Source organism: Esox lucius, chromosome 17 (assembly GCF_011004845.1).
Source record: "Esox lucius isolate fEsoLuc1 chromosome 17, fEsoLuc1.pri, whole genome shotgun sequence".
Classification (NCBI taxonomy): domain Eukaryota; kingdom Metazoa; phylum Chordata; class Actinopteri; order Esociformes; family Esocidae; genus Esox; species Esox lucius.
The window spans coordinates 16,813,211-16,838,484 of NC_047585.1; the positions used below are offsets into that span (position 1 = coordinate 16,813,211).

General features: G+C 44.3%; 1 protein-coding gene across 14 annotated transcripts in view; it reads left to right on the top strand.

Annotated features, from left to right (window-relative positions):
• Positions 1-25,274, top strand: part of foxp1b (forkhead box P1b) — a 181,200-nt gene that overhangs the window by 150,534 nt on the left and 5,392 nt on the right. For 9 of the 14 annotated variants that reach the window (XM_029114146.2, XM_029114153.2, XM_029114148.2 and 6 more), the window contains 10 exons: positions 726-912; positions 5,984-6,097; positions 14,285-14,372; positions 15,488-15,571; positions 20,275-20,485; positions 20,702-20,778; positions 21,457-21,558; positions 23,271-23,440; positions 23,715-23,784; positions 24,001-24,167. In XM_029114146.2, coding sequence (XP_028969979.2) covers positions 726-912; positions 5,984-6,097; positions 14,285-14,372; positions 15,488-15,571; positions 20,275-20,485; positions 20,702-20,778; positions 21,457-21,558; positions 23,271-23,440; positions 23,715-23,784; positions 24,001-24,167 — 1,270 coding nt within the window. Of the gene's footprint in view, positions 1-725; positions 913-5,983; positions 6,098-14,284; positions 14,373-15,487; positions 15,572-20,274; positions 20,486-20,701; positions 20,779-21,456; positions 21,559-22,805; positions 22,928-23,270; positions 23,441-23,714; positions 23,785-24,000; positions 24,168-25,274 lie in introns of all 14 variants that reach the window. The other 5 variants (XM_029114155.2, XM_020055507.3, XM_029114154.2 and 2 more) reach the window with 3 other exon arrangements.

A 25,274-nucleotide genomic window follows, 5' to 3' on the forward strand; every position in this document is an offset into this window, starting at 1 on the left:
CCAGGGTGTACAAACACGGCCTCATCCTCTCTCATCCCCAGCCTGGCCCCGGGTGTCAGGATCGCTGTCAGTCAACGGCGCCTGGAAACGCGCCTCGCCGCGTACGTCTTCCAACGCGAGAAAATGTCTTCTGTCTTCAAGGGATTTTTTCCCCCTTCCTGCTTCTCCCTTTCAAAGGGCTGCCGTGTGAGCTGCAGTGTGCTTGACTTGTTAAATGAGGTTTAAGTCTTCTGTGTCAATTGGAGGCGGTGCAGAGCTTTAAGTATTTTGCACATTAATGCGCTTTTGAGAATATTACCCCGGGGTCTTGTCTCGGCGGGAGGCGGGGCGGCGCGGCCTGTTTTGGTGCGTAACGTCGCTATTGTAAACTTCTCCCGTGTTTGTGTTCTCGCGCCCTCCACTCGTCGGGAGAAACAACGGTGATTATTCAGATTTCATGCCTTGTCTGGATGTTAATTATTTACTGTGTGCATGAAATGCACCCGTTTGCCAGGGATTTGTGTACACAAACACGCTTCGCATCACAGAGAACGAGCGAGGACGGGTTGGGGGGTTGGGGGGGGTGGGGGCTGCGGGGTGCCAGTACTCTCGGTGCATTACCCTGTAGTGGAATATCTTCTAATTAATACTCTGCTTTGTTTACAGGGCCCTTTGATTTAATTATGTGACGGAGAGACTTGGATTAGCTGTTTAATTGATTTAATTATCCAATTTGTTTGTTTCAGGCATGATTCCGGCAGAGCTCCAGCAGCTGTGGAAGGAGGTGACGAACGTGAAGGAGGAGAACAGTGTTGGCAACAACGGCCACCGGGGCTTGGACCTGTCCTCCTCACAGCCCCCAAAGAACCCCCTCCTAAACCAGCACGCCTCCACCAACGGGCAGTACGTCAGCCACTCGCTGAAGAGGGAAGGGTGAGTCTCTCCCTCGGTTTCCGCCTCGCTGCCCCTCCCGCCCGACCCCGCCGGTGTCAGAGCGACCCGCTGGTCGGAGTGTGGGCTTCGTGGTTCAAAGGATGGGTTGTGGCTGGACGTGTCGCTAATGAAGCCGTGCTCACTTGATTTAACATTAAACAAACCACGGGTCACGAGATCTGCAGACTGGATTTGAACCAGCTGGCGTACAGCCGTCCGGAACATCATTGTCTTTACTGTCATCTGCGACTAAACAAAAACGCTTTTCCCATTTAATGGCAGTACCTTGCAGGGGTGCTAGCTGATGGACGTTCCCATAGGGCTTTGCCCACATTAATTTATAGTTTGTAAGTACTTTATTATTTTCATTAAGAAACTGGCTTGTTCTGTGCGTCTGAATCCAGCTGGGAATTGTAGTGAAACACCTGGGAACTAGGGAAGGATTTGGAGGTTAGACTGCAGTAATGGAAATGGGATCAGCACATTATTAATTAGAGGGTCAAGGGGGCTGTTATTTCAGTTGCATCTAGGAAACTGCAGCTGTGACTTGAAAGGCTCTGTTTGGTTAAATACAATTCAAATTAGCATTGTCCTCGTAACAACAGTAAAACACACCCTGCAACCTTGGCCTTCTATCCAGACTGTGACGTAACAGGTGAAAACCTTGTTGGGATTTCACAATGTAATGTAAACATAAACTTGGACAACTGTTTGTACTGCAGATCGATATAGACACTGAAGTTCTACTACTGTATTCTTTATCACATCACAGTCCATATGACCAAACTAAAAACGTGTTACTTGAATTGGAGTAAAAGAGACAAAAGACGTGAGGGAGAAAAGTCCACTATCAGTGTTTGAACACAATCTGATCGAAGTCAGATGTCCTCTCTTTCCTTCAGACGCTTGACAGTGCATTTGGAGGTTTTTTTCCCAGAACCCCTGTGTCTTTAAGGAAGGAATGAATGTGGCACCCAACATGCTGGCTTGTCTTCCAGAGAGGCGCTAATCTCTGAACTGTTGCTGAGGAGCCTCCAGGCACCATGAGCTCACTGCACAACATCTGACTCGTGTTTGACTGATCAAAACCTGCACTGTGTGTCATTATGAAAGCAGACGGTGACACATTTAGCACTCCAAACAACCAGGCCGTGGGAGGTGAACGGAGGTTCAAACACAGATGGGTGGACACACAGGCCTCTTGGTAGTAATGGAGAGATGCTGGCGTGTGAGAAGAACTCGACCGATTGACTGACTCTCACAGGGCTACGCCTCCTTTATAACGGGCAAACATAGAAAGTCTTACATGGAAAGGGTCTACAACATTCAGGATGTTTTTACCACATTATCGGATAATGTTAGTTTAGTTTTTTGTCGAGAAGTTTTCGGTCGAGCGGTGTGTCACGTCGGTATCTTGAGGTCTCACAGAACGTTGAGGTCTCACTTAGACATTACACGGAAGCAGAGGCGATTTTCACACGCACCACGCGCGCTCCCAACAAGCTCCAGTGACACCTCCCCAGACACCTCCCCTGGCTCACAGCAGTCCGTACCCACGGGCTCGGTGCCTCCGCTTGGCTCCGTCAGTCTGTCTGCGCTCCAGTCTCAGTGGCGGAAGATTAATCTGAGGGGAGGATATTGACACGCTCCTTCCGTCACGTCTTCGGATGGGAACAAACAACGTGACCCGTCAGCAGGAAGAAAGAAACAACAAGTCCCAGCCGAGGGCTCTGTGAAAACCCGACGCCTCGCGCTCCCTGTCAGAGATTAAAGAAGACGTCAACAGCAGTTTAATACACGCTCCGGTGAATAAGGCAATCTGGGGTTGGATATTCACAGAGTATCTTAGATCTGTCAGAAACCCAAGCAGGTGATTTCTCGCCCGTCTCCGTTTGGTGTCGGTACAGTGGATGGCACTGCAGAGTTTCCAAACGCGGCTTTAAAACACTGTATAGATGACTGATATAAATGAGCATTAAAAAAATATTTAAAAAACCTATTAAACACTGTATGATGCTAATTTAGATTCACACAACCAATAATCCTTGCTTGTGGTAATTTTCTGGTGCTTAAATCATACAACTATCAAGAGTACTACTCCTCGCTTTTGATGATGCAGACTCCATTTTAATCAGAATCCTTGTGAAGAGGGGAGAGAAAAAAATCCAAAATTATTAAGCGTGATTATTCAATGCAAGGCTATGAGAAACGTCTGTGTTATAATCCTGGGATTTGAATAATCAGGTTTTAGATAATGGCCTGGGCTGGGCCCAGAGTGTAAATAGAGAGCATCCACTCATCCTCCCAGCGCTGAACTTAATGAACTTTTAATTGATGTGGTTTTGCAAGTCCTTTTGTCATGCAACAGAAACAAGCCAGTCTGCTGATGAGCCTGTTTTCCCGGCTGGGCTCAGATTGGTTTACAGCCAGCCCTAAGTACCGTGTAGTTAGTTTCATGTGTCATATAAAATCTGCCCAGGCACAGAGACGCCTGCAACTAAAACCTTAAGTGCATCCACAGGCATCATCCTCGGGCCTTTTCACTTCCGTCTTAAGGAAGGAGGAGAAATTCAATCACTGCCGGCATGGCACACCGAGGGGAGACGATGCTCCTGCTTTTAGCGGCCTCTGCAAGCCTCTCGCTCCTAGCAGCGATGACAGGGATTCTGACTGAATATGCCCAAATATGGTGAAGAATGTCTTCCCTTTCGGTCAGTCAGTCACCCTGGTTATTAGAAATATATATGTATACAGTGAGAGAAAAGGGAGAGCGATGAGGGGAGAGAGGGGGGCGGGGGAAGAAAGAATATCCTCCTCACAAAGCATTTGGCCCATTTACTTCCCAGCATCCATCAGTTACCACAGCGCAGGGACTTCAGCTCAACAATCTGTTAAGGAGATAAATAATGGGATTTAACACTACACTCCCCTCTCTTGCCATTCATTTTTCTTAGACACAGACATTTCTAATTAAATCATTTAAGTGTAAACCCTTTGAGTGGTCGGACTGAGGAGAGAAGCCTGCAGCCCCCCAGGGAGGCCAAAGAGGAGCCGCCAGTCATCGATACCCACTCTGAGGCATGTTAGACCTTGTTGTGACTGACTGCACAGACAGACTCTGACCCAGCTCAGTAGACGCGTCAACCCCTGGTTCCAGTACCAACAGACTCGGGCCTGACTGACCCAGTCCCTCGGAACCTGCTCCTAACTCAAAAACGCTTCAAAGGAGCTTTTGGTTCCTACTTCCGAAAAATGAAGCAGATGACACAGTTTCCCTCATTGCTGTTACAAGATCATTAGAGTTGTCTTCCCTCAGGCAGCGAGGCAGACTGACAATAATAGCGTCCTAACAGACCAGCCCAGGGTGCCCGTCACATATAACTCCACCACAGGATTTGAGAGAGAGACAGCTGAGGAGACAAGCAGTGTTTTCTCTCCTGGTTCTGACTGAGAATGAGGTCACAATAGGAGACCACCCCCCCCCCACACAGAATCCCAGGCCCTTTTCCTATTACTCTAATGTAGCTCATTTGGTGGAAATTCTGTCCTTCACCACTGTTTAGTCATTTGCCGTTTAAAAGGACGCTTCTGCCCCCAGCTCAGTCAAAGCTCTCTGCTCACTGCTTCCACATCCTAACACACACTGCATTTCCATTCAATACCTTGTTAATACAGAATTAACCAGAAGCTGAAATCGAGCGCTACATTCACCAGTCAACCCTACAATCACTTCCTTGTTATAGATCTTCTGCCATCTATTTATCAGCTGTAAGAAAAGGGAGCTCTTAATGCATATGCATAATTCATAATTGAATAAAAGAAAGAAATAATTTTTTTGGTGGGGGGGCACATTTGTTAATGCTTCACTGCTTCCTAATTGCAAAGCAGTCATCACATGTTCTGAACAGTGTGAACTCTTTAAGAATGCGTTACACAAGATAACCTGTGAAGACTCTTCACATTTCCATCTCGAGGTACAGCCTCACTAACATTCACACAAATGAGATTTAAATCTGAACAATGTATTTTAATCCTGCAGTACTACCCCCGCCCCCGATTAGATTGATTTATTAATTGGGTCATTTGAATGCATCACAGGCAGATGCGTACGGATTGTTCAAATTGCACAGGGGGCTTTTTAACATTAATCCTTGAGGAAAAATACTCACAGAACATATCAATATGAATCACAATCTAGTAGATAGACCGAATCCCTAATGAAGGTAATGTGGGGATATGAGTCTAATGAATCTAATGAAGGTAATGTGGAGATATGAGTCTAATGAATCTTGCCCCTCTCCCTTTGCAGACTCCTGCAGAATAGACCAAAGTGCCGCGCCAGACTAGACAACCACTAGAAGCATGGGTGGTAGAGATGTACTGTAGGACTTCTGCTACGGGCTCCTGGAGCAGAGGAGCGTGTGGCTGTACAGTGCTTGTTTCCACGAGACAGGCGGCCTCGCTCTCTTAACACACCCCGTCTAAACCCACAGTCCTCTGTGTTGGACTGTTTTCGGCAATACCGCGTTTCATCTCGATCGGCCACATGAAAAGACGTCGTGTAGTTTGGCAGCCCCGGGTGTTTACAGCCGACGCGGTGAAGCCGTAAGCCCGTCCTCAGATGTGAAAGGGTTTGGCTCCCGCTGTCAGTTGTCCGCACGGCCGTCTGTAAATAAATTGATTGCAGACGGGGGTGTTTGGTGTTTACTGTTTGCGCGCGACGGGAGGCTGGCAGATGGATTTGGGGTCTTCCTGTTGTGGGAGTGGCCAGCCCTTTTCTCCAGGTGGGTTCTGGGATAGGGTTCAACGCTCAGGGCATCTGAAAGAACTCCCGGCTGCCTGGATCAAAGCGGGCTGCTTCTCGGATCGTGCTAAATAATTACACATTGATTCGGTGCCTCACCAGGGCCGCCTCTAGCATGTCCCCGCAACCAGAGGGGGACACTGACCTCACACTAGCCGCGGTTCAAAGGTCAACTCAAAGGCAGGCTTTAGAGAAGTTCTTTATCCAGTGGTGGGAACGGCATTAACTGGGCATTAATGGGCATCTGTCTCTGTGGTTTGGTTCCAGGTCCACGCTGGACGACCACCATCACCCCCATCACAGCCACCCACTCTACGGCCACGGGGTCTGCAAGTGGCCCGGATGCGAGGCCGTATTTGAGGACTTCCAGTCATTCTTGAAGTAAGTTTCGTTCCGTCTGCTTCCTCCACAGTCTGAGCTCCTCCCTGTCTGGTCGTCTCGTCGGGCCCATTAAGGTTCCGGTTCCCCTGGGGCTCGGCGGCTCTACGGGTGCATGGGCTTGTTATTTGTGTTTGTGTGTGTGTGTGTGGGTGCTGGTTGTGCTGTTGTGTCTCTATGAGGATGCTGGGGTGGGGTCCATTGCAGGGGCCTCTAAGTCCTGTGATAAGTGCAGTTCCCATGGTGACTCTGGAGGTTTTTCCCAAACAAACAACGGGAGGATGTTTAACTGTGGTGGCCAACACTCAGGGTACTCCACAGGTCTGCCCTTGTCAACGGACAGGGATAGGTGTTTTCACATCCCTCACTCGGCTTTCTGTCTTTCTCACACTTCTCTACTTTTCTTTTTTTATGCTCTTTTACTCCTAATCTTAATTTATTGTCTCAGTCACAAAGCATGCCTAGCACACAGTTTTTTTTACATTTTCTTATTTAACCCTAATATCAGGACCAGAGTTTAGTTGTTGCTTATATCCAGTAGTTTTACTTCCACAACATAATTCATCACTATGCCCAGTGGACCCCTAAAAACCTGAATCAAAGTTTTTGGCTTGTTCTCCTACTTCATGTCCACTCTGAACTGGGTCAGATATGTGCTGTATCGGCCCTGTCCAGGCCTGACCCTGGTTCACTAATCATTGCGTGCAGTGTTCTGTGGGTAATCTAACACACAATGCCAGCATGGTTACAGAGACAGAGAAAACATCTGTGCTGTGGCAGCAGATCAATGGGTGTCTGTCACCCTAGATTCATCTCACTTTAAAAAAGATATGACACAATTCCATTATCACGGACCCACACTGAAACCAGCCGTCAGGCACAAAGAAGTCACTTGCGAACATAGAAAAGGGAAAAGCTTTAGTCACTACAAGTCTGCTGTTCATACTCTGTGTTAGAGTTTTCATGCAGCTAATCACTTGGAGAAAATGTGTTTTGTGGTGTCCAAAGTGTTTACAGCATCACAAAACAATCTTTGAATGATGATAAAGCAAGTTACCTTAGATTTCCATGTACTGACAGAAAGCACAAAGAATGAGTTGTTTTGTTGTATTTGGTTCCTTTCAATCCACTCAAATGAACTGTATTCTGATATTGATTCGGTTGATTCACAACAGTACCATATAATAACAATAACTTAGATGCCGATTTTGTATGTATTGCGATTCTTAACGATTCCATGATTCTATAGAATATACTTCACTTTGTTGCTATTCCAAATATTTCCAGTATACTTCTCACCACATCTTCTGCAGAGGTTCAGAAAGAGATGGTGTACTGTATATAAAAGTGCTGACATTAAATTGGCTTCCTATTTAAATGGATTGAGAACAACCAATCAAGGAAATATACTGCAATTGTGAGTCAGGAACAGCAAAATAAAAATAATATTGCGATAATGCCAAAACAATTCAATACCCGATATTGCCAAAACAGTATCACAATATGTAGCTATATTTATATTTTCCTCCATCTCTATTGGCCTCCCTCTTTGTTTATAAAAGTGAGAAGAATTAAAAATCTGTGGGCTCTGTAAAGCTCTCCTTAGAAAAAAGTATCCAAGTGCACTCTGCTATGTTTTTACAAGTGTTTTTATCATGGCAACATCTTGTTTACTTTATTTGCCTGCCTGAACTCCTTGGAACATGTTAAGAAAACATTTGGAAAGAGTCTCCACAAAGCCGCCTTTGTTTAACACTGGGCAAGAAAGCTAGCGGCTCACCAAGGTGTTAACTCTCAAACCCTTGAGCTCTTCCACATGAAAACCAGAGACTGATACTAACTTAGTCCACAAGAGTTGCAAATAAAAACAAAGAATAAATCAGGCATATGCTAATAACACGTTCCTATCTGATTGCTCATGTGGATAGATATGTTGCACGTGACCCAGAGGAGACAGACAGTGTGCTAATACAGTACTCTGTGTTCTGCCTGTCTCTCACAGAGTGAGAAAGGTGAGGAGGACTCTAACGTCAACCAGATTTTAGCTCCAGTTGCCAAAAGTAACAACTAAGACGGGACCGAAACGTTGTCTTAAACTGAGTGTATTTATTCTACTGTTTAAAGAAAACACTACATACCTTTCTTGATAAATAAAAAAAAGGCTAAATCCTATTCCTGTTTTCAATTCCGTGTTGAGTGGGCTGGGTTCCAGTTCGTAGAAGAGCTTGGTGTTTTATCAGGGCAAAGACCCCCTCATCCGTGACCGTTCAAAGGTCACAGCCAGTGAAACACTGCACTGCCCTCTAGTGCTTCACCCTCCTCCTATCGGTCTCCCTCGCTCAGAAAAGGAACCGACTCTCATACAACCTAACTGCTTAAAAACAACAGATTAATCAGTGAATATGACTCTGGTGGATAAAAGTTGTCTCCTAAAATAATTAAAACATATTCCCAAAGATTGGTGTATATTTAAGATGAAGGTTTTGAGTAATGTTCAAAAAGTGTTATTTAAAACAATGAAAACAGACATTCTAAAGAAACATTGATCAGTTACTGTATTGTTCTAAGTAGTGGGTCCTGCATATAATTAAAACCAGTAATAAAAGGAAGGCACCCAAAATATTAACAGTTCAAAAATCTATTTACTGCAGATGGCCCTTTTACGAGACACTAAGACAATGTACACGTGGCTAATAATATGGCCCTCTAAACATCCATTGACATGATAAAACAGTGAAGGATCTGGTGAGGTTTATTCCGTTGAAGAGAATGAAACATACATTTCATGGTACACAGGCCATTCACCAGTAAGAATGAAGAGGATCAGAAAGTCACACTCGTATTTCCATAGTCACTCTAATTACAATTCAGATATTTGTCTGAACTGAATTACAATCAATGTCCAATTTTTTTTCGAACAATTCTAGGTTGACCATTTAAGTTCATGACCTCAATATCTTGGCCAGGTAGCAGGGTCCTGCGAAAGATTAATATGGGCCTGTTCTGTATAGTGATAACAATGATAATTTGAGGTCCTCTAACGACAAATTGGTGAACATCAGTATTATGTATCAATGCCTTCACTCCATTAATATCCACATCGATATCCTTTCCATAGCAATTTTTCACATAAACTGTTTTGGAAACATGGTTTCCCTGAAAATGTAAAAGATAGGTGTAAATGTACATATTGACTGTCTGACCACCTGCATATGAAAATGTTAGACTCATAATAAAGTTACTTTTGATAATAGCGTAAGTGGTAAATGTACATTTTCATGATTTCTTTTTTTATTATGATGTTTTTGAGAAACCTACCACAGCTGTGGTGATAACTGCAGCAATGAGGACCACAACGACAGAGATTCTCATTCTGAAATACAATAAAATGAATGATGAACCTCAATGAATGGAAAATAAACATTATGGTAACAGTTGATTTTACTATACATGAATTGCAATTATTTCTACTTCTGGTAAAATAATAATAGTAAAGTCAATAATCTTGGGACCCACATCCAAGTCTTTCCCATGTCTCAGTAGCTATCATGGCTGAGTAGCTGCTGTAACAGTGATAACCTTCAGTGACAAGATTTAAAACAAAACATTCCCACACGATCCTATAGGTTACCATTTAATAGACATAAGTACTACAAAAAAGGAAACGATGCCCTACCAGAAAATAAAATCCTTCTACAGTATTATTATTCACATTTTAAAATATTTAATGGTCACATTTCAATATTGACAGTTACCTGTTAGTTGTCTTGGCTGAAGCATTGAAATGGAAATTAGTAGAGTGGTTGACCAAATACTCTCTTTAGCTTAGTGATAGTCTGAAATGTATTTCTACCTTATGTAAAAAGGGTGGTCAAGATGAGCAACCAATCAACAAGCTACTCAGGAATCTACTAGTTTCTTCTTATTTATTGTTGAAATAACTTCATAAAGAGGTGACCGTAACCTAGAGTCATTCTGACCTTTGCAATGTTTTCCAACACATAAAATCAGAACAAATCAATCAGTGATTCTTGAAGATCGAGGCAAACCTAGAGTCATCCTAACTTTGCAATGTTTTCTGACAAACATAATATTAGAAGAAATCAGGTTTCAGAAGGGCCAAAATATTACCAAATGTAACGACAATGTTTTTCCTGATGTTTTTATTGATTAGCATTATGGATAATGTTTATCCAAGTGTTAAGATAAAAAAAAATAATAATAATAATAATAATAATAATAAATATATATATATATATATATATATATATATATATATATATATATATATATTGTAATGCATTTTTTTAAACAATGTTTTTCTACTATTTGAGTTGTCTATTTTGTCATAGGAATTTGGCCAATAGATCTTAGTGAAAAGAAATTAAGTAGTTTTGAAAAGCAGCAAACATCCCTAAAAATAAGGAGGTATATGTTTTTGTAGGTGCTAGTAAACTAGTTATCGCTTGTTAATTGATGGAGCTGGCAGGGAACATTCTGAGGTTTCTCCCTGTCTTTCTACTTCTTGAACTGAGCAGATATATGGTATCCGAACCGGAACGGGTATGGTTTTCCTGTGGACTTTCAGGAGATTTGACTTGTGGCTCAGAATGTTTCTGGGCACCGTCTTACTGGGAGTGTCTTTAAACAGGTTTTCACAGTATTCCTTTAACCTGTTCTGAGAGGATGTAAGTCTAGTTGTGTGCCGCACTGGTTACCAGCAATCCTTACCTGTAAGTTTATTATGGAGGTTGAGTGGCTGCCTCAGCTACATTGTTAGCTAGCATGCTACTCTCCATGGTCAAACAGCCCACTGGTCCACCAAACACCACACCTAGAACGCTTTTTCACATTGGGTCTTTGTGTGTCAAAATGAACATGCCAAATAACACTATTTGTTTTATAAGTTGATAATCTTGTTTACCCAGTTTTGAAAAACCCCTTTAAAGATCACACTTGCCACAAAGCTCAATGTTTAAATCCATTAATCTTTGTTCACACCTACCCTTTAACCAGGGGTTTCCTATATGTATTCAACATAAAATGTAGAAAATATAATAGTGCTAGATATTTGTTAAAATAATCTTGAAGATAACAACTAAGTTAATAAAAACAAGGCTGTCCAGGAGAGTCTAAACATCCCAGAATGTAATGGCCTTCATGCTGCTTTTGTAATAATGTTTGAGTCACTCCAATAGCATAAAAACAACCATAATTCATGGCAGAATGTGTAGAACTGCATGAAATTTGGTTTAAAACAGAAATGTCTTAGCTTAATAACAAAAGGTGTAGAGTTCCAGGGAATTTGCTTTAATAACATTCTGTCTCTGTGGTTCAGGGCCCCTAAAATATTTGGTCTGAGACCGTGCTATTAGTAATGCATCTCCCCTCTGGTACAAACTTTGCCACTGTTGCTAAAAGAAACCCTTGGGATAACACCGCTTAAAAGATGCAAATGGAGAGGTTTTTCTATGGCCTTGTGCTAAACCGTGTGAGTAAAAGCAGTGAAAGTTGTAGCCAAAAATAAGGAATAACTCTAGGTAAAAATAAACTTCCTGACACAACCACAAGATAATCTGTGTATGCTATCAGAAAAACATTTAAACCGTGCAAAGCCTCATTTAACTTGACCCATTTCCTTATTGTATGATTCGTTTTCACTGTCTGAAAGTGTCTCAAACAACTTTTTCCCATTGAGTTTTGTAAACAGCGGCAGCAAAATGTAAAGGCTGCAGTGTTTATTTTTTTACAACTGTAGCAATACACAATTCTGTTTTCCATGGCTATATCTTCAGAAACAATATGCATTAGCTTCAATTATTGAAATGCTTCCAAAAAACCCACCCATTCCTGCTAGACAGAAGCCTCTGACATTGCAGACCAACCAAGCATGTCCAGCCCCTCTAATATCTCAGCCTGTCATGACTAGTAGAACGATTTTTTTATTTAGGTTCATCGTTTAAGACTGGTGTTCATATTTACAGATCGAATACAGGTATTTATTAAGAAACATGGAAGATAAGAAAAAAAGTTTTGTATTTACAAATGCCTCTATTGTAATGTATCAACGTACGTCATTTGCCCCAGTTCACATTCTGCGTCACAATGTTTATGTAGAAAGCTGACTGTTTAAGGACTGTCTGCTTAATTTGTTTTATTGTGGCAATTTACATTAGGGATAGCCATCCTGCCAGAAAGCTTTTAAAATGTGCTGCATTTGAAGTCCAGAAAGTGACAGATGCCAACGTTCATATTCCCTCTCAATGTCAATTCCCCGTATTCCCAGCCTGCTCCCCTTGTCCAGACGCTCTTCGCAGGGCTACATTAGGGGCCATTTGAATATTTCATTTCCTATTAATTATGCACTGTGACTCTCCATGTCATTAGAAGAAAAGGAAAAAAAATCTAATGTAACAAAGGATGAAAAGACGCAAGACGCATGGCTTCCTTGAACAGAGAAATTCCGAAGCTCATCACGTAGCACACCCTTCATTGAAAATGCAGTCTATGCCGGTTAAATTGAAGCTGAAATGTCTTTACCGATTTCTTTTTTGTAATTATTTTGGCAAGATGTACTCAAATGTTTACCAGAGTCAACCTAATTAATTCAATTGCCTTTTATTTAATTCCGATAAATATAAGGCTGAGTGGAAAGAAATTGATTTCAGCAGCAAGGGTTATCATTCATGACTTCCTAAGGTATGCCCCCAAAATTCAGTATTTTTTGTCCAAATAATTCAGTTGAAATACTGAAATAGTCTACAGGTTATTTAAAATAATAATAATAAATATAAATATGTATATTCTCCATAAAGATTGTAAGATAAATGTATTATTTAAAATATTTAAAGATTTAAACCATTCCCCAAGGTTAAACTTTGCCCACAAGAAATTAAAAAATTCCAGAAGAATGGCATCAGTTGTCCATCCTTTCACATGATGTCTGTTGTGCTTTTTAAGGCACAAATGTTTTCTATAATATATATTACGTCAGGCGGTTGACCCACAACCAAACTACAAGGAAGGACTTGAGTTTTATCAGGCCATCACATCATATCAACCAGGCCTTCCACTGCTGCTGCCTTGGTCAGCTACTGGTCCAGCTCCTCTTGATTTGCGGTAAATGACAGAAGAAAGTGCATTTGAGAAGACAGGCACATGGACCACCATTCCGCTGTCTGCCGGCACCGCTGTGAGCACCAAGAGGCACGCCTAGTGACAGTGACCTACATGGTCACTGAAGATGTGATATAATTTATGATATATATAATATATTGGATCCATTAGCGAGCATAATGAAGTAGTGAAATGAAAGGGTATTTGTGAAATCAGTTCAAACATCCTGCTCGGATTATGATTAAATGATTAATGAAATGCCCCTGCATAAGCATTTTCAAACAGTAATTCATGCAGAGGCTGATAAAAATCCTCCAATCATATTTCCTTCACTCGTGAACCTTATCTCCACCATTTTATATAAATCACGGAAAAAACCCTGTCTGCTGCCGGGCAAGCTACTTATTTAGATTAGTTATAAACGTGCAGGAAAAGAGAACATCTTCTCAGTATAAAATAATCATGCATAATTATATTCATAATTCAAGTTGTGACAGATTCCATCTCTCTCCTTGTTGTTCTTTGCTTTCCTTCTGGCTTCATTTGAGTTCTCTTAATCTTGATGACATCATTAACTGAAAAAGACACCAAAATAAGGAGAACGTGCCGACCAGAGTGGGAGGGGGCCATCTTTGAAAGAGGAACGGGTGCTCAGTGAGGCACTGCATAATTCACCAAATGAATCCAACCTGGAATTCTTAAGTCATTTTTCTTATCTATGAACTTAAGTTTGAACAGATATATGGCCACCTCATGAAATATGAGTTCCATTCTTCTTAGCTTAAACAAGTATTCCTTTTCAGGTTATGCAGATCTTGTTATACAAATCCCAGGATTTGGGTTTTATATTTATGAAACTGAATAATATGAACCCATAATATGTGTGTGTGTGTGTTTGTGTGTATATGTGTACACACCAGTCATTCTTTCTTTATTCCCACAGTATTCACTGGGATGGGCAAGGTCACGTCACAACATAAAGCGTTCTAGGATTTCTGTCATGTTGTATAAAGCGCTGCCGTGACAACCATGTGAAGACTCTGAGCTGAGGATCTGTTTTCCCTTTCCTCTCAGGCATCTGAACAATGAACACGCCCTGGACGACAGGAGCACCGCCCAGTGCCGGGTGCAAATGCAGGTCGTACAACAGCTGGAGCTACAGGTATTGTCTCCAGTTTTGTTTTTCACCCAAATATTTGGGGCTCCTTTCCTGTCAATCCCGCCGCCCCCCCCCCAACCAGTGTGTCGCCGATATGAACTGTGGGTCACGCGTGGAGGGGGGTCGTAGAATCAAATGATTTTCTACATTTGTTGAGTTGCCAGTCATTAAAAATGTCTTATGTATGCATGACAGCCAGGCAGAGATATATGGAGGGCCCCAGGGCTAAGTAGAGAAGATAATTACATTTTGAATTTTACTGGCTTTTAAAGTTATTTAGCTATGGCTTTTAACTGTTTGGCACCAACAATAAAACACGTCTTGAAATGCTCGGGCACCTCTGTGTCCACTGGGTTTATTGGAGGGGACAGTGGAATATTTCTCCAGAATAACCGTGATCATGGACATGATTGTTGTCCAGCCTTTCAGTGGCAGGATATTACACAGCATTCCTATGAGGGATCCTGGAATATATGTGTATGTACATCAAGTATGCACTCATCGAAAAGGCATAGCACTCTGTCATTCCATTAGTGTCAGTGAAGGCCTACGGAGAGGAGGCTTTGAACACTGTATAACCGGAAGTGAAAATAAATCCTTCCCTATTGGTGTCTATTTAAAGAACTTCGCAGTTCCACGCGTTTTTATGTATAATAGGTGCTTACGTTGATCAACACTAACATAATCATAACCTTGGAATTTACTCAGCATTTCACCACACAGCCATCTCAGCTCTTTATTATTTCCGCTCAGGTTGTACGCCATTCAGAGTTTATCAGACACATCCTAACCCAGCATCTGTCCGTAATCTGACCCGGCAGCCACGGTAAAACCGTGAGAGTGACAGTGCGGGATGGCTGGTCAGATCTAGAGTTTGTTATTGGCACCCGGGACCCGGAGTCTGTAGTTTAACCTTGAAGAAGAGTCATTGCCAGGTGGACTCATGCATGAAGACGACGGTATTAAAATGCACAAAAGTGTATCATCACATCGCGTATTAAAAAAAGTTTCCCACTGGATTTATGACAGTGAGAAAGAGCGCCATGTATGGGATGTACAACGTATAATTGGATTTTTGTTCATAAAGGGTTGTGTTTTTCCTCCTCTTCTCATCACAGCTCGCGAAAGACAAAGAGCGTCTGCAAGCTATGATGACGCATCTCCACGTCAAATCCACCGAGCCCAAATCCACCCCACAGCCAGTGAGTAGAAGCTCTTGTAGCGCAGCTTCCCTTCTTCCTCTTCTCTGGTTTGTCTAATTGCCCGACATGTTGTTATTAATTCATTTCCTCATCTCTTCATCTGCTAAACAAAAAGCAGATGCTCACTTGAGGGGAGCAGTTGGTATTGTTTTGATCACGACACTATGTTGACATCCCAGTTTAACTGTTGGTTCTGATGCCTGACTAGGAGCTAATGGAAACCGCATTCGGCAGTGGCTGAACTAGTAATGGGGAGGAGTGGAAAAACCAATGTGGCAATGGTCGAATGTAGACATAGTTTGAAAGACAAAATTAACTTTGTGTTCAATTTTGCTGTGATAAATAAGCTTCTGAATGACAACACGTTTCCCAAATTCAGAGCAAATGTAGTGCTGGTTTTTAAATCCTTAGATTTTTGATAATAATGATTGATTAGAAAAAAATAATACAGCTTTACAGTATTTCACCATAGCATGCTATTATATACTGTTATTACATACTGCTATTAAATACTGTTAAATCCTCGTATTAGCCCTACTTCACATACAACATTGATAGAGCCGCTATTTGATCATATTTCAGGCTTCAATTGTGAAAGTTGTCACTTGCGAGTGTGGTTTCTTAGTGCCTGAACGAACGAGGCCTGATGTAGTGTGGATTCTTAGTGCCTGAACGAACAAGGCCTGATGTAGTGTGGATTCTTAGTGCCTGAACGAACGAGGCCTGATGTAGTGTGGATTCACAGTGCCTGAACGAACGAGGCCTGATGTAGTGTGGATTCACAGTGCCTGAACGAACGAGGCCTGATGTAGTGTGGATTCTTAGTGCCTGAACGAACGAGGCCTGATGTAGTGTGGATTCACAGTGCCTGAAGGAACGAGGCCTGATGTAGTGTGGATTCACAGTGCCTGAAGGAACGAGGCCTGATGTAGTGTGGATTCACAGTGCCTGAAGGAACGAGGCCTGATGTAGTGTGGATTCTACAGTGCCTGAAGGAACGAGGCCTGATGTAGTGTGGATTCTAGTGCCTGAAGGAACGAGGCCTGATGTAGTGTGGATTCACAGTGCCTGAAGGAACGAGGCCTGATGTAGTGTGGATTCTTAGTGCCTGAAGGAACGAGGCCTGATGTAGTGTGGATTCTTAGTGCCTGAAGGAACGAGGCCTGATGTAGTGTGGATTCACTAGTGCCTGAACGAACGAGTCCTGATGTAGTGTGGATTCACAGTGCCTGAACGAACGAGGCCTGATGTAGTGTGGATTCACAGTGCCTGAAGGAACGAGGCCTGATGTAGTGTGGATTCACAGTGCCTGAACGAACGAGGCCTGATGTAGTGTGGATTCACAGTGCCTGAACGAACAAGGCCTGATGTAGTGTGGATTCTTAGTGCCTGAACGAACGAGGCCTGATGTAGTGTGGATTCTTAATGCCTGAAGGAACGAGGCCTGATGTAGTACGAGGCTGAACACCGAGGCGCACACATTCACACACACTCATACACAGAGACCCTCCCCTCTGTCAAGTTCATTCCAAAACCTCAATCATTTATTTACAGTCAGTGAGAAGCAATTGACAGATATGTAGACAGACAGGCAGACAGACAGACAGGCAGGCAGGCATAAAGCGCTCTGAGATGTAGAGTGACAATAGGCTGCTTGTTGGAGCCGTGACTCTGTCACATGCACTGATTGCGGAGATTAAGCTGGGAAACGATGGCCTGGCAGAGGGACATTTGTATATGAAAAGTGGCTGGGGCAGCAGATAGCATCTGAACTTGTGTAACTCTCCGCATGGCCAGCGGGAACGACTGTGTCAGGCCTCTGAAGGGGGGCAAGCCGCTCTGCTTTTATTCAAATAAATAATAGGCTGTGCACTGCATGCCGGTAGCTGCAATGATATGGTGATGATATGCTATGATAAATGTGTCTAGCAGAGTGGTAGCTTTCTTTCAGGGTCGGGGGGGGACCTTCTCGCTCATGCCCGGAGTCCCAGATGAAGCTGTGTTAGACTACGGCTGTAGCTGAACTGTAGCCGTGGCTATCCCCTGGCTATCCCCTCTATGCTGTTCAGGGAGTACATGTTGACGGAAGAAAACCAATATTCAACTACAGCAAATTAGTTTGGTTGTTGTTGCAGTTTTGCAGTCTGTTCCCTCTGTATACTAGACTATTAATCATTAGAGTGAAGCATACGGAGGACATTATCTACTACACATCATATGCTGTGATAAAAGACTACTTTACAGTTGGCCCAGACACATCGGATGTGTGTGTGTGTGTGTGTGTGGGGGGGGGGGGTGGGGGGGGTGGGGGGGGCTGTAGTTGGTGTCACTAAGCATTCATGTCAGAAATTTGACCTTTTCACAGTACATAATTAAGGAGGGACTTTTTGTTTATTTTCTTTAGCAACTTGGCGAGTCAAAGCCAGTATAATTAGATCACCAATTACCATTTAATTAATTTCTGTCTGAAGTCTCATTTTGTCTCTGCACTGGAGAGAGTCCAAATGGTGAGGGGAACAAAGGCCTGACTATTACCAGGCTGTCTGGCCTGTTGTTGAGGGCCACTCAGTGTTTATGGCTGGGGAATATGGATGAAACATGAAACAAAGACGGCTAATCCACGGGAAAATAAGTCTATTGATAGTATTGTGTCAGAAAACAACCAACCCCGGTGTGATTTATTTGGCTGTCCATTTAGAATAACACACTCCTACAGTAGTGCATTTACATTTGATGTGCTTACAGTAATTATGTGGAACACATTATTTGTGTAGAACTCCGCCAGAAGGCATATTCTGGCCTCCGAATTGTTTAATAAACATTTCATTCTGTAGTTACACACATCTCTATTCATGCAGATTGGGGAAAAACAGACAATTCCCTTGTTTTAGCAAGTGAAATGCAAATGAATACAAACACGAAGAATACCATTAATTTGAAAAAAGCATCACACTAGCGGTAACCTCGTTAAGTCAATGCGGTGTCAAGGATGAATTTAGCCGCGGTGCCGAGACGCGCAGGCGGTGGCAGATTTCTTTATTATATACCTGTCTATCACGCGGGGGCCATCTCGTTGGTAATGACTGCTAATAGGGTTGTGGTAATTGGGTGGCCGTGGAGGATCCGTGTGGCAGGGAGGGGGGGGGGGGGGATGTTAAACACGGTCTGCTCACTTTCACCTGGACACCCCAGTGTTTCCACCGTCACCCGTCACCATTATCGGCCAAAACGGGACATCTGATACCTCCGTCGCAATGGACAGCCTTGACATTTGGTTAATTTGTTAGCACAATCCACAAATGATTGTCAAAGATGAGACGCCTCCTGCCCGCTGTCTCTCCCTCTCCTCTCTCTCCCCTCTCCCCTTGCTCCCTCTCCTCTGTCTCCCTCTCTGTGTTTTCCTCACTCTTCCTTCACAGACCCAAGTCATGTTTAATTTGGAAACTGGCCTCCTTCGGCAAATTAGCAATTAGAACAATTTTGTGGGAATATGTATGTGTGTCATTAGTTTTCCTGCAAATTAATAGCTGGAGCAAGAGGTCAGGCAAGAATTTTCCACTTGACTGCAGCTCCACTGTGGAGGCTTGGCAGTGTTTAGAAGCAGCCACAGCTGCTGGCAGCCAGGGTATACCTTCTGAGCACTTGGCTTAATTAGTTTACCTTGTAGCCATTATGACTAATATCCTTCCCCACACCCCCTCACACCCCCACCCTTGACAGAAAAGCAGCCCCTCTCTCTCGCTCTCTTTCTCTCTCTCTTTCTTTCTCTCTCTCTCCCTCTCGACAAAATATTCGGGTGCCATCTTGCGTCAGTCTGCGTGTCTCTGACGATGGGGTCGTTTAGATACAGCGTTTAATCACCAGATCACCTCCATAAGCATCTCCTAATTAGAGTCCTTACAATACAATTCCAGCTTGTAATTAGCCCAGATTGGCTGCTTCCTCTACGTACTTTATTAGTGGCCCGGCGGTAGGTGAGAATCACACCGTCGTTTGTCAGGCTGTTAGGGCCGCCCATCTCCCTGTCGCCACGGTGCCCAGCCACGGGGAGTTGGTTGGTGTGTGTGTGTGTGTGTGTGGGGGGAAGGGGGGGGGGGGTTGTGGTGCCAGCAGATCAAACAAAGGGAGATAGACTGAAAGCAGAGAACTGAGCTGCTAAGGAATAGAGGAGGAAAGAGACCCAGGTGGTGGAGAGGAGAGAAAGATGGAGGAGACCTGACGTGGTAGAGGAGAGAGAAAAATGGAGAGAGATCAAGATGCAGGAGGGGAGGAGGAAGGAGGAGTAGAGTGACCCATACAGTGGAGGAGAGAGACCAAGATGCAGGAGGGGAGGAGGAAGGAGGAGTAGAGTGACCCATGCAGTGGAGGAGAGAGACCAAGATGCAGGAGGGGAGCAGGAAGGAGTAGAGTGACCCATGCAGTGGAGGAGAGAGACCAAGATGCAGGAGGGGAGGAGGAAGGAGGAGTAGAGTGACCCATGCAGTGGAGGAGAGAGACCAAGATGCAGGAGGGGAGGAGGAAGGAGGAGTAGAGTGACCCATGCAGTGGAGGAGAGAGGGGATGAGGAAAGAGATGGGGCGAGCAGGAATCCTCTGTTGTTTCCTAAACTTTTAGCAAACCGTCGTGAAACCTCCTCTGGGTTTTGTGTGGTCTGGGTGGTAATTAACGAGCCTCGTCCATGCTCTGTCTCCTCTTTCCCTCAGCTCAACCTGGTTTCCAACGTCACCCTGTCCAAGACGGCCCCCCCGGAGGCCTCGCCCCCCCTCAGCCTTCCCCAGACCCCAACCACCCCCACGGCCCCCCTGACGCCCCTGTCTCAGGTCCACTCCGTCATCACCCCCAACAGCCTCCACCACAGTGTGGGCCCCATGCGCCGCCGCTACTCCGACAAGTACAACATGCCCATTTCCCCAGGTATTGGACGCACATATCACAAACACACACACACATCCACAAACAGACCCGTACAGACAGGCGCACACACACACATCCACAAACAGACACGTACAGACAGGCGCACACACAATATCAAATCTATCGAACTGCAAGTGGAAACGTTGTCTATGAAAGCTACTGACTCTGGCTTCTCTCTGTGTTCGTCTGTATGTTGTTTCTGCTCCCTTTGTACAGATATTGTCCAGAACAAAGAGTTCTACATGAACGCTGAAGTCAGACCTCCCTTCACATACGCCTCGCTAATACGCCAGGTAAGGTCGGGTGCCCCCGCTCTTCGCTAGGCTAGTAACTTGTAATGCATTTAATCTGTCACTTAAAGGAAATAGGGCCTTTAATTTGCTTCAGTGGACACACAGAAGATAAATATTCAGCAAAGACACAAACTGCTTATTTTCTACCCCCCCCCACTCCTTCCTTGTTAAATTTCCAATACAATTTAGATTAACCATCTGCAAATGAGTGCAAGAATGAGCTCGGGACTCCAAAAAACGGCTATATACAACAATTGCTTTTGATTAAGCATTACAGTGGATGGGATTATTATGAAATTCATTTCACACAACAGTAGGGATGAACCTGTTTTAAGATGGCCCGTCAATTATCGGTCGGCCCGTGGTAATCTGCGATCTCAGGAATTAATCTTAGCCTGGCATAATTGCTGGCCTGTAATCTGCCTGAGAAATGTTTTCGCTTCCCTCCGTTTAGACTGACAAAAGAAATATATTCAAATAGTGCGATTTGAATGGGAACCAGACAGTGTTCCATAAACAAAGCCAGAGAGCACACGTCGTCCACAGGGAGAGACGGACGGCGCGTTGGGCTGCAGTTTGTGTTCTTTCAGGAGAGCACACACTTGCCACTTGTGAATAATAGATTGTTTTTCCGAGGGAACAAAATGTTAAATGTTGTTTCTGTCTCTTTCTTTCCAGGCTATCCTCGAATCACCGGAAAAGCAGCTAACACTAAATGAAATTTACAACTGGTTCACACGAATGTTTGCATATTTCAGGCGAAACGCTGCGACGTGGAAGGTAAAATCATTCTTCACTTTGACTTCCTTAGATTAATGTAAATGACGGGGACTGTTGTGTTGATCTTGCAGAATGAAATAATAGTCAAATGTATTAAGTTTGAAACACGACGAACGAGCCCTGTGCCCAGTTAAGAATTTTGCCCCATGTACTCTGTCCAAATAGAACGGCCCTAACATAAACACTGTGCAGAGAAATGATGAGGGGAAAACATGCATTCGACCCCTAAAAAATCCCCAGCTAATATTTGGAGATGTCGTTGGTGGCGGGTGGCATGGGTTTAACGCACTAATGTGTTGCCAGGGACTCGTTGCCGAGATCCTCCCACAGAATTTAAACTGAGAACACCTTCTTTTCCACTGGGCCACACACACACACACACACACACAGGCAGAGAAACCACAGAGACACACAGAAAAAAAAAATTGAAATCACCAAAGGAAGAAAGCAGTGAGAGAAAAGAGAATGATGAGGCATTGAAGGCTACCCTCATATGGCAGGAGGGCCTGTGGTGTAGCGTATCCACAACCCCCCCCCCCCCAACCCAGCCCCCCCAGACCCTCTGTTCTCCCTCAGCTCTTTAACGGGCCGCCCCACTGGCCGCTGACAGCCCTAGCATAGGGGCACATTGGAGGTCTAAACATCAACCCACACATAGTCATACACTCCTGCACAGAGAGCACGCACACACTGTTCTGTGTGAACACGTCCTTACACACACTCGCCAAGGCACATTCGATGACAAATGCCAGTACGGAGGTCCGGTCCCCTTTGTCAGTGGTGCGGAAAGGCAACCCACATACTCCGCAAACGGTCCTAAGATAAAAAGCCTGATAAAATAAAGCTACAGCTTCAGATGTCTTCTCCCTTATTGGTCAGTTCTAGGTAAGGTTATAACTGACACTGACAAGGCAAACAGCCAGGCTTATTTGGTTACCATCTTTGTTCAGCCTGGGATTTTGTTGTCCCGGTCATACGTGGGCCTTCTCAAATGGGTGATCATTAATGTTGTCTTTGTGAATGATATTTAAAAATAAGGTTGATAAATAAAACTGCGTTGCCATAGTAACAAAAAAAATGGTGTGGAAATATTTCTCTCTGACACTTTAAGAAGAACTGCTTAACCTCTAGGCTGTTCCTCTGTTTTTCTTCTCTGAAATGAAATGTTCTTCATTAGACATTTTCACATGTTGATAGACATCTTTCTCTTCCTTCTTTGTCGTTTGTTTTTTTCACACCAACTGCAGAACGCAGTCCGGCATAATCTTAGTCTTCACAAGTGTTTTGTGCGAGTAGAAAACGTAAAAGGGGCTGTGTGGACAGTGGATGAACTAGAGTTCCAAAAGAGAAGGCCACAAAAGATCAGTGGGTAGGTCCATCTCCGGCCCCTCCGGCGTCTGTCCGGCTGTGGATCTGTGGGAACCGGCCGCTCCATCTCATTGTCTGTGTGCCACGGCGCCCCCCCCCCCAACCCGCTTGCAGCACCCCCCCCCCTCCCCGTGCGCTTTGAGTGCTCTGCCTCGGTGTCGCACCATAACCCATATTGGCTTCATTTTGACCCTCCCCCTCCCCTTCTCACCCCCTCCCCCCCTGTGACTGGTGTTGGTCTGTCCGTCTATGTGTCTGTCTGACCCTCTGTCTGTGTCTGTCTGCTGTCGTGGTCAATGCGTCTGGCTGCCCTGCGGTGTCGTCCCCCCCTCCCCCCCCTCCAGGGTGCCGTTCGCACCAACCTTTCCCTCCATAAGTGCTTTGTGAGAGTAGAAGATGAGTTTGGGTCATTTTGGACCGTTGATGACGAGGAGTTTAAACGCGGCCGTCACGTACAGCGAGGCCGCCCGCGGAAATACGCCGCCGACGAGAACTTTGATGAGCTGCTCGTACAGTAAGCACTTCCGCCTGGCCCGTCCCGCTTCCTACCCCCAGCCTGCACCCCCAACCCCCACCCGCCCGTGTCCCGCATGCTCTGCCGCTTGTGTTCCCATCATGCCTCTGTGTTCAGCTCTTCCTTCATACATCACTGTTTTAGAAAACCTGCTTCCATCAACTTGTTTTGTCTCCCACACAAAGAAATGACTCTGTTCTGATATGCGACACAACCACATGAATTTTATTAAATAAATCAAGAGCCTTTTCTAAACTGAAGTTGTTGTCTGCAGAAGTCCAGCCTTAGTGAAAAACATCCAGACCAGTTTGGGCTATGGACCGGCTCTCTCTGCGGCATTCCAGGTAAATACTCATAGTGGCTCTCAGGGCGTCCACCGCTTTAACTTTTACCCCTTTCAGTGCGAGGAATAATAAAGTCAGGAAATAATAAACACAACACTGTCTCCACCTACTCCCTGCCATCCGTCTTTGTGTTGGAGGCAGGGGTGATGGGACGGGCTGAGAAGTGCTGACAGTTGTCTTCCGACTCATTGTTTTAACACTATGCATGCTTTTCAGGCTTCAATGGCAGAAAACAACATACCTCTATACACTACTGCTTCCATTGGAAGTCCCACCCTCAACTCCCTGGCGAACGCCATCCGAGAGGAGATGAACGGAGCAATGGACCATGGAAACAGCAACGGCAGTGACAGCAGTCTAGGACGCTCTCCCTTGCCAGCTATGTGAGTGGCTCCTTACTATCAACAGTATCTGTTTAAAAACTGACTGGAGGAAGGAAAGCTTTTCAGCTGGCCCGCGCCGATTCAAACAGATCCCAAATACAATGGATTTTGGTACAACATTTGAATAAGCCACCCAGATGCGTTAGAATTTGATATTAATTATAAATGTTATGAAATGAACAATGCTAAAAATGACTCTGAGTAAATAAAGAGAGGATGATATTGGAGTGGTTGAATGAAGGGTCAAGGCCAAGACTGTGGGTGCAGCCCTCCCTGAAAAAGGAAACTCCACCTTCTGGACGATTCCAAAGCCAGGCAAGGCCGGGGAGAAAAGGCTGGAGCCATCTGTTATTTCAACACAGAGTTTATAAACGTTCCTTTATTAATGTAAAAAAATTTGTCCAGACTGCCATAATCACGCCTTCGATTTGTTAAAATATTTACAAAATGCCAGAACGTGAAGTCGCAGAGTTGCTGTCTTCTCCCTGCTGATTCATGAGTTCAAGTGCAACACGTTCAGAACTCTCGGAGCCGTCAAAAGAAAAACAAAAGAAGGAGAATTAGTCTAGAAGAAACAGTCCAAGATGCCTGTGTAGGAAAGCTGCGGTCGGTCTGGAAACCGCAGTTCCCCATTCACTTGTTGTATAGGAGTGTATCTTAAGTTGTCTGAAGCCTAAAATAATACAGGCCAGGCAGCATAGTTTCCAGATGTGGGGCAGACCACTGATGTGCAGCTCTGCTAGATTTAGGGATGGCCCCGTAAAATACATCTGAGTTAGAGGGAAAATGTGCCTGAAAACAAAAAAGGTGCAGTGAGGAGCTTGTGGCAAAATGGAGAAAAGTGCCATCCCTAATCAGTGTGAACATAGCTGTGGGCTTGGCTCTGGAACAGGAAAGGCAGAGACAGGATGGGTGTGCTTGGCCCCACAGGCTGCCTGTGTCCTGCTCCCTTGCTTTATCTTCAGGCTGATAAAGCCCATATTCAGAGCGTTTTCACAATTACTGTATGTAGAGGCTTTGTGTGAGCACAGAATGCATCAGAGCATTCAACTCCGTCGCTTTCGCAACAAAGCCGTGTTTCTTCTATCTTCTGTGAAACGGTAAAGG